Below are 9,829 nucleotides of genomic sequence, written 5' to 3' on the forward strand. Positions count from 1 at the left end.
AATCAGGCTATATATATATATATATATATATATATATATATAATTTGCTGTGGCATTAGGTAATATCAGAGGGCAAAAAAGGAAACATGCATTGGCCCACATGTTACTTTTTTGGGATCTGCAACCTTGGAGACAGGAACAGTGAGGATCAATGTGACTGTTGGTGCTTTTACTTTTTCTTTTACCTAGCATTGGGGTTAATCTGCAAATATGGACTGAGGATTTTTTTGTATCTCTGTAGCAATGATGATTGGTTTGGTAGACATACACAAATAGGTGCATTCATGTATTGAACTTGTATACAAGTAAAAATATATAAATGGTCCATATAGAGAACTCTCTTCCCAATTATTCACTTTAGGATTGTTACAAAGCATAAGGGGGGGTGCTCCTTGCGTGTGGAGGAAAAGAAGTTTAAGCTCCGGATAAGGAAGGGATTCTTCACTGTAAGGTGTGAAAATGTGGAATCGGCTCCCTCAGGAAGTAGTTTCAGCAACTACTATAGAATGCTTTAAGAAAAAGCTGGATGATTTCTAGAAGCACAGAATACAACTGGGGATTAAAGCTTTAAAGTAAAGATAACAGAGACTGCTGATCCAGGGAACATCCGATTGCCTCATGGAACCAGGAAGGATTTTTTTCCCCTAATTGGAGCAAATTGATCCGGGGGTTTTTGTTTTTTTTTTTTTTGTTTTTTTGCTTTCCTCTGGATCAGCAATGTCCATAGTGTTTTATACTTCCCTAGTGGTTGTAGTTGACGGACTTTTTTCAGGCCCTTTTTCAACTTAATTATGTAACTATATATTATTGTTCTCCCCAGACCCTTTTAGCTAGGGGCACCACCCTGAATTTTTTAGTAAACACCCGACTGTTTTTTTTTGGTTGGTTCACAATACAGGGCCTGCCACCTGCCTAAAATTTCTTCCCCCCTAGCTTAATAAAATTCCTGGGTTGATCACTGTATTTGAAATGCTAACCTAGTTTCCATTTGCAAAGCCCAATTTTGCACAGGTGTCAACCCAGATAAGGAACGTTATAAGCATTGGAACGTCTACTTTTCCATTATCTATAAAGTTGTTTGTACACGCACCCTTTCCCGTCGTTCATTATCTGTTTTCATGAGCGACCAATTAGTTCCTCCGGTTTTATTTTCTAACCCAATCCTTGTTTATGACAGCTGGAGTTTGGTTGTTGCCTTGTGTCTCCGATAGAACCTTTCTGATAAATCTTCTCCAGTCCTAACTTTGAATAGGAGATATCATTCCTCTGTCGCGGAGAGGAAGCGTCTGACTGAAATCTCTTCCAGCTGTGTATGAGGAGATTGTTATTTTCGTCAAGCCGTCTGTTCCCTGAAGACAATTTGTCTCATATAACAGATATCGGCAAGAATGTCTGAATTGGCCAGCTCCATTCTTACCTTAATTTTTTTGGAGAGTTTGATTAAAATGATATACAATACAGTCATTGTAACATTCCTAATGCTTTGCAAACATTTATTAATAAGTTATCTCTGGCTTTTTCCATTTTGTAATTTGTTCTGTTTACTAAATGGTATTTTATTGCGATGCAAGATGAATTACACATAAGGCACCCAAAATTTTCAGTCTGCCATTGCATGCAGAACAGCATCCAAAGCTGCACTTTTCTGTAAGCAACTGGTTGTTTTTGGATGGTTACTGAAGATTTGGGTAACAATACAGAGGCTGCCACCCGGCTAAAATTTTCTTCCCACCCTACTTAAAAAAAAAATTCTGGTTTGAACACTGTGTAACCTTTTCATAATGGTGCCCTGCCACCTGCAAAAATTAATAGTTAAAAAGAAAGTTTCTTGTTTGTTCAAAATCCAGCAAACCTTTTTTCTTCTGTAGTAAGCAGACAATGCCACCTGGACTGAAATTACAGTCCATGTTATTTGCGCTGCCTGATCGAGTTTTTGACTTCAGAGAAGTCTGAGGGGTAATCTGTATTCCAGCAGAAGATAATTGGGCATCAATATTATTATTATTATTATTATTATTATTATTATTATTATTAATAAACGCCAACATATTACGCTGCGCTGTACATAAAATAAGGGTTGTAAATGACAGATGAATACAGAAAGTGACACAAGAGGAGGAGAGGACCCTGCCCCCAAGAGCTTACAATCTAAGAGGTGGGGGAAGTATCACACAATAGGAGGGGGATATGAAATGGTGGGTTTCAAAAGACAGAAGACAACACAGCTTGGAGTTTGATTGCAGCAGAAGTAGGTTCCTACAGGAAATTAGGAGCTTGCTGCATTTCTGGTATCTCCTAGATCAGTGGTCGCCAACCTTTTTGGACCACTAAATGCATTGACTCCGGACCGCTCATGCGCACGGAGACCTGTTTCAATTAAAGGGGAAGAAACTTTCCCCAGAGTGCCGTCATGATGCCAGAACCTGCCCACTCTCCCATCGCAGGCTCATCCAGAGACACAACCCACCCACCGCCCTCAATCCATACGGGAGACGTGGTCCCCAGCTTTGGCCAGAGGAGACCACCAAAATTTTCTCGCGGACCACCGGTTGCAAGCGCAGTCTGTGTTTGTAAGCTCCTCTGGGCAGGGTCCTCTCCTATTCCTGTATCACTGTCTGTATCTGTCTGACATTTGCAACCCCTATTTAATGTATAGCGCTGCATAATATGTTGGCGCTATAATAATAATTTTGTCACTCCAGTTAGATCTAAAGTCAATCAGATACCTGACTGAGGTCATAGAGGAGCTGAGATGCCTTTATGAACAAGGTCCACTGTAGAAAAATGCAATGACATTTTTTAATAGGCGTTCAGTATTTGTGCAACAGTTTTCGTCCCTAATAAGTTATAACGGATGTTTTACCCTCACTACTCTACTCATCTGTTTTATTTTAAAGCTGTGTAAAAGGTCGCCTGCAAGCGGTGTGACCAGCTCTGCTTTAGTCAAATTACATAGCTCAATCCTCCGTCTTCAACATGTGGTACCCATTTCCCTGGCCTTTCGCCTCGGTCTAACCCCTGCCGGTAACCCTCTGCCTTCGCTGATTACTTTTTGGCAATTTTTCAGAAGCATTTCTCTCTGTGATTGCACAGAAGAAACAGCTCATGGGATCTCATACTGTTTCCTGGTAGATAAATATACATTTTAGGCTGTACCCGTGCTACAAACCAGCGGGTCTGGAGGTGCGGGTGACCACTTGAGATTGAAGAATTCAATATGGAAGGACGTTTTTTTCAGGACAGGATAGAGATGGGATGGTGGGGATTGCGGGTCTGGATTTTTTTTATTATTTCTATCATAATCCTCTGTTTTTAGCTCTCTGATACTTTTTTTATGTTAATTGTTTTAATGAATAAGGAGGAAAAGGGGTAAAAAAGTAAACAAGGGTAAATGTATGCTCAAACACATGTCAAATAGTAAGAAAGAACATAGGTGATTTCTATGTTAAAGTTGTATCCAAAACTTAGCCAACATGTTATGTTTAAGTAAACATCATCGATGACTATTTTTGAAATTCCCATTCTCTGGGAACGTGTCCAGTCTTCAACCATCGAGAGATGCAATGAAAGTGGAACGTATGATTGCATACTTCCCATGCCACAGTCCATTCTTCAGAATTAGCAGATGCTTGATTGATTTGGCATTCTATACACAAGTCCATAATATGGTTTCTGCAAATGGCACAATTGTCGACTACAATGTCCCAGGCCCAAGGAGAAACTGCATTCCACTACTTCACCTCAAACCGCTTCTTCCATGCACTACTACTACTACTACTACTACTTACTACTACCACCACCATATACATCCATGGTAGCAGCCATTTCGAACATGAAAAAATTCCCCGGTCTTTACAGTGCTTGTGTCACGCTCACTTCCGTTCTTACGCAAAGCTTCATAATAATGAAACTTTCATTCATGGAGCAAGTATACAGATTTCCTTCCCAACCTACTACAAGTCCTGAGCCATAACTAATGAAGGGAGACCTAAAAATATGCAAATATAGACTGTATATATATACTGAATATTTATTTCCCCTTTTTAGTGTATTGGAGGCAGTGATGCAATGGAATGGCAGCAGAGCACATATAGGTGCATTCATGTGTTGGACTTGTTATACCATGTTTTGTTTTCCTAACAATATTGCAATAAATTCAGTGTTCTCCCCAAACCACCCGGCTCCTTTTTGGGTGGTTACAGAAAAATTCGGTCACAGTACAGAGGCTGCCAGCCAGCTTAAAAAAATCTCTGAGTTGGACAGTGAAATTGTTACACATTTGGAATGGCAACTCCATAGTTTCCATAGGCAAAACCCAATGTTGCACAGGTGTCAACACATAAAGGGGGAAAATTTGGAATGGAAACGCATTGGACATGCAAAACACAATGTTGCACAGGCTTCAATGCATTATTCACCATAACATGATGCACTCCTACATGCAGCAATAATGTTACTTCAGCCAAAAGGCAACGTGCACACTAAAGGGTTACAACTATTGCAACTGCAAAGCCAGTTTGCGTTATGTGACACTATTATGGGTGTGTTATTATTATTACCTTGTATTTATATAGCGCTGACTAAGTCCATTATCATATCACTTTTAAACTACTTTTAATTAAGACTGTTAGGCTTACGCACACACGTCAGATAATTCTCGTCCAATAGTCGCCTCGGACTAATATTGATTGAGAATCTCGCACGTGTACAGTGATCGTCGTTCCTCATTCATGGATCTGTCCTGACCGATCCACGAACCATCGTAATGAAAGTGAGGGGGAGAGAGAGCATTGGGGTGCTGTTCTGTCATTCTTCCCTCTCCATAGAGCAGAATGGCTCTGTATGTACAACACTCATTCAATTTTTTGTCGTTAGAAAGGGTCGTGAAAGATCCTTTCCAAGACAATTATTGCACGTGTATACCCAGACTTAGTCCATTGTCATATCATTATTTAAACTTCGATGTCAGACAACACATTGGCTCAGTGGTTAGCAACTCTGGTCTTGCAGCGCTAGGTCTCAGGTTGGAATCTCAGCCAGGACACTATCTGCATGGAGTTTGCAGGTTCTCCCCGTGTTTGTGTGGGTTTCCTGCCACATTCCAAAAACATGCAGTTAGGTTAATTGGCTTCCCCACTAAAATTGACTAGACTGTATTAAAGACATACGGGACATTAGATTGTGACAAGACCATGGACTTTGTACAGCGCTGCGCAATATGTTGGCGCTATATAAATACTGTGTAATAATAATATCCTTTGCTCAACATTATTAAAGATCAGGGTGGCAAATACCAATCTATAAACATTTCCATAACACATTCACACCCAGAAAGTTTTTTTAAGCTGGGTGGGAAGAAACTGTATTGTGACCCAACTTATCAGTAACCACCCAAAAAAGAGCCGGGTGGTGGTTACTGAAAAGTGGTGGTGCTCCCGGCTAAGAGGGGCCCGCGAGAACACTGCATTCCATTTTATGCATCTGTATTCCCTTCCTACTTGTTGCAGATCTGCAGTTACCATTAATGAAACACATAGATAGATATCACACAGTAACTGCAACATTTTGCTTTTTATTTACTCCTGAAAACCATCTACATGTAAATGTATCTAATTCCAGTGCAGAATTCACAACATAACGAATAAAAGTTTAATTATTAAAATAGAATGATATATTATACCTAAACCATAAATCAAAAAGAAAAACCCTTCACATATTCTTCTCTCTCCTTTCCCCGTGAACCAGGGAGCCGGGCATGTTTCTGGCACTTTGCATGCAATTATTTTGTAGCCTTGGGGAAGAACTGAGAGACTTATCTGCTAACTGCTGCTTGCCTGGGACTTTTTCCCCCCCTCTTCCATAAAATAGTACAGTTCTTATTTAACACGGATTTACTGGTTTTGGGCCATCTGTAAAAAAAAAAAAAAAAAAAAAAATGGCAGTTTTGCTAATTGGTTTTTAGCTCGGCAGCACAAGTTTAATGAAAACCAGAACCCCGCTACACTCAGGATGGGAGAGTACAAAGATTTGGCGCTAGTTTGCATTGTGAAGCTGTGTTAGTTAAATGAGGCTTTCGGGCCTACTTAGGGATGTTAGTGGTTGATATCGAACACTTGTGACATTTAACAAATTTGTTTAGGTTGGAAAGAAACTGGTATAGGGGGAAATGGTGTGTTTAGAGAATACAGTGACATGGTAAAATATGTTTACCTTCATACTGGATTGACATTTTCATGCCATATTATTATTCTTATTATTACATGGTATTTATATAGCGCCAACATAATATGCAGCGCCGTACAAAGTCTGTAGTCATGTCGCTAGCTGTCCCTCAAGGGAGCTTACAATCTAATGTCCCTACCATAGTCATATGTTGGGGGGAAGCCAGTTAACCTAACAGCATGTTTTTGGAATGTGGGACGAATACAGAGTACCTGGAGTAAACCCATGCACACGCGGGGGGGAACCTGCAAATTCCATGCAGATAAATCCCTCACTAAGATTTAAACCTGGGACCTAGCACTGCAAAGGCAGAGTGCTAACCACTGAGCCACCATGCTGCCCATACCATAAATTGAACATTTTCATGTGCTGCCATTGTCCTCCATGTTCCAAAATGTGCATCAAAAAACTGCAGGGCAATGTAATGACTGTTGATATTGCTATATTGTTTTAAGACTTTGTTACAGATAATGTTTAATTATATTTTTAGTAGGGTATTGGAAAACTACAGAACTTTCATGCTAGTAGATTTTTTAACGAGGTGACAATGCTGCAGCAAAATTGTCCAAGTCGCAGCGGTTATGCCACTTGCACCAGTGGCGGCCGAGATGAGTAATAATAATTTGTAGAATATGTTTGGCACAATTTTTATTTTTAATGGCAGCAGGGGGCTGGCAAGGTAGAAATTCATGGAAGAATCACTTTATTATCTTTGTGCCCTTATAGCACACGGAGATAAAAAAATACATCACCCTTCTTTGCATTACTTTGCTGGTGTGGCCCTTTCAATGCTCTTATTGTTGACGTTTGGAGATCTTAGAGAATGAATAACTTTAAGTCACAATAAAATAGCTTGAGAGGCGATTGTATGTGTTAAAGTCCTTTTACTAAATGATAAGGATATGTAAATTACAGCTTATATATGATTTTATTGATTCGGTATTACCTCCAGGTAATCATTGCAGGATTCCAGGCCTTCATGTGTGAGAATTGTAGTATGATATGTGAAGATCCTTAACTAAACCTGCTTATATTCTAATTTTGTCTTTTTCTCTTTTTGTGTTTCAGAAAATTTTCAATTCCTTTGTATATACAGAGAAAATTTCGAATGGAGAAAGTGAAGTACAGCAAGTAAGTACTTTCAAATTTTGATAAAGGGACCTATTCAATAATTGTTTAACCTACAATATTTTGTTAAACCAGCAGTGTTTCTCAACCAAGGTTCTGTGAAAAACCTAGAGGTCCTCCAGAGGTTGCTAGGGGTCCCTTGAGCAATGAGCCCTTTGTGATTCTCAGGTCAGTTTAGGTGACACCAATGATCTGTAAGGGTGACATTCTTTTTATGACTAGCAATGTAAGAGGAATTCTTCCCACTGACCACCACACTAATATACTGTGAGCTGTGGATATAAAAATTATAGCCGGGGTTCCCTAAACACTTGAAAGTTATTTCAAGGGGTTCTCCCATGTTAAAAAGGTTGAGAAATGCTGGGCTAGATCATATCCAGGTTTTTTAAGGTAAGTGAGTCATTCCCACAGTGTCAGAAGATATTTAATAAAATATAACAATATGGAATATTGTTAACCAGCTTTTTCCTGACAACAATTAGCCATGGGAGTCTTCTGAGTTTACACATCAGACAACTGTCCCCTACATTTGCATAATTGTCCAAATTGTACAGTAAATTTCTCTTTTTGGCTTGATGGTCTTTGTCACAGAGATTGACAGTGGAAGAATATTTGGAGTTGTCCATGGAACAGTGAGAAACCCCTCAATGGCCACATTTAAGGTGACCAGTGTTTAAAACAGAAAATCCTTTGTTTTGGAGAGATTTCCTCTTGATGAGTCCATGAGGGAGGAAGTCAAGTCACATCTCCCAAATAGAACACAAATGGCATGAAACACCTGATATGAGTTCTATCTATCCCTACTCCATCCATATCAAAATCTCTGGAGGACATTCAGCATCTTCTAGCTTTTTCTGAACTTCCGAAGTTTTACGTTATTTGTAGTTAATGTAAAGTCTAACGTCTGTACAAGCGTCTCCAAATGCCTAGCAGAGAGGTTTCTTTTTATTTTTGAGATTTGAAACCATTTGTGAAACCTTGGCAAATAGTGCATGTTTTCAAGCATTTGCAAGCGGAATCAGTTCAAATGCCACTTGTGTGTATATATGTGTTTATGTATGTGTGTAGGCTTGCTCCTACTTTCTGCTCATTTAAAAGAGCTCTCAAAACCCATTTTTTCAAACTTTCCCACCCGTCTTCTTCTGTTTTTTGAAACCACCACTACTTCCCACCACTACATATCTCCCATCCTATTGTGTGTGAAATTCCCCCACCTACTAGATTGTAAGCTCTTCGGGGCAGGGTTCTCTCCTCCTGTATTAGTCTGTCATTTGCAATCCCTATTTAATGTACAGCGCTGCGTAATATGTTGGCGCTATATAAATCCTGTTTAATAATAATATATGTATATTCATAGTGTATAATTCTGGACTGGCCTTGCAGTACAGCAGCACTCAGTGTGCTCTTGCATCCTTGCATGTAAGTGCTCAATGGTACTGTAGTAAAGACCACTGTCTACCATTGCAGGGTAAAATAGAAAGATCCATAATGTCACCAAACATGACAACACCTATGTAAAGGAAAAACATCCAAAAACACTAATTTTATGTGAACTAGGATTTTTTAGACATCTGGATTCTTTGATCTTTGAATGCCCTAATGTTTTAGTTATCAAGATGACTCTTTTAGAATATTTATTTAGCTTCTGTTTTGGTACCATTTACATTTTGCCCTAGTGGTGCTGAATAATACATTTTCACAATTCTATTTGTCTATTCCACCTTTTTAGTTGCCTATGTGTTTCTGCTTCTTTTTCACTTTCTGTTGCAAATCTGGAGATTGCATTGTAAGTAGATAACAGGCTATATAATGTATATGAAAGCTGTGCTCATTCTGTGTATTTTTAAAGAGGCTTAAAGAAGAGCATTTGTAAATAAATCTTCATTCTTACAGTGATCTTGTTGTTGCCTATGTACTACTAGACCAGAACCTGAACAGGGCTAAAGACTCTCTTGCTGTTTCTATATGACATTGTTTGTGTCTGGCAATTGGTCACTTATGCATCCTGTGCTACATCAACGCTAAAAGGGGAGAGTGACGCAAACTTTCCATATCCGAAAGTACTTATGCAGAGACCGGAGAACATCAAAGGGGTATATACATGATCGGTGGCAGCATGAAGTAGAAGGGCATAGCAGCCGCAAGTCTTAAAATACTTGGTGAGAAAGCCCTGGAATGCATGGATGGTGGGGAAGGCACCTTTGTTATGACAATATTCTAAATGTCTGCACTGACCTCAGGCAGAACAACGAACTTGTAGCTTACCACTAACAGGACAAAAATATTAGTAAAAAAAAATACGGTAATCACTGAGATTTTAGATTAATATTATTACACAGTTTTTATATATAGCACCAACAATTAATGCAGCGCTGTACAAAGTCCAAAGTCATGTCACTAGCTGTCCCTCAAAGGAGCTCACAATCTAATGTCCCTACCATTGTCATATGTCATTAACACAGTCTAAGGTCATTTTAGG

The 9,829-nt window shown here is 39.2% G+C and overlaps 1 protein-coding gene across 1 annotated transcript in view; it reads left to right on the top strand.

Moving 5' to 3' along the window:
• Window positions 1-9,829, top strand: part of CACHD1 (cache domain containing 1) — a 102,420-nt gene that overhangs the window by 35,759 nt on the left and 56,832 nt on the right. Inside the window, exon 2 of the mRNA XM_072419398.1 lies at window positions 7,291-7,353. Coding sequence (XP_072275499.1) covers window positions 7,291-7,353 — 63 coding nt within the window. The remainder of the gene's footprint in view (window positions 1-7,290; window positions 7,354-9,829) is intronic.

This window comes from Pyxicephalus adspersus, chromosome 8 (assembly GCF_032062135.1).
Source record: "Pyxicephalus adspersus chromosome 8, UCB_Pads_2.0, whole genome shotgun sequence".
In the NCBI taxonomy this organism is placed as follows: domain Eukaryota; kingdom Metazoa; phylum Chordata; class Amphibia; order Anura; family Pyxicephalidae; genus Pyxicephalus; species Pyxicephalus adspersus.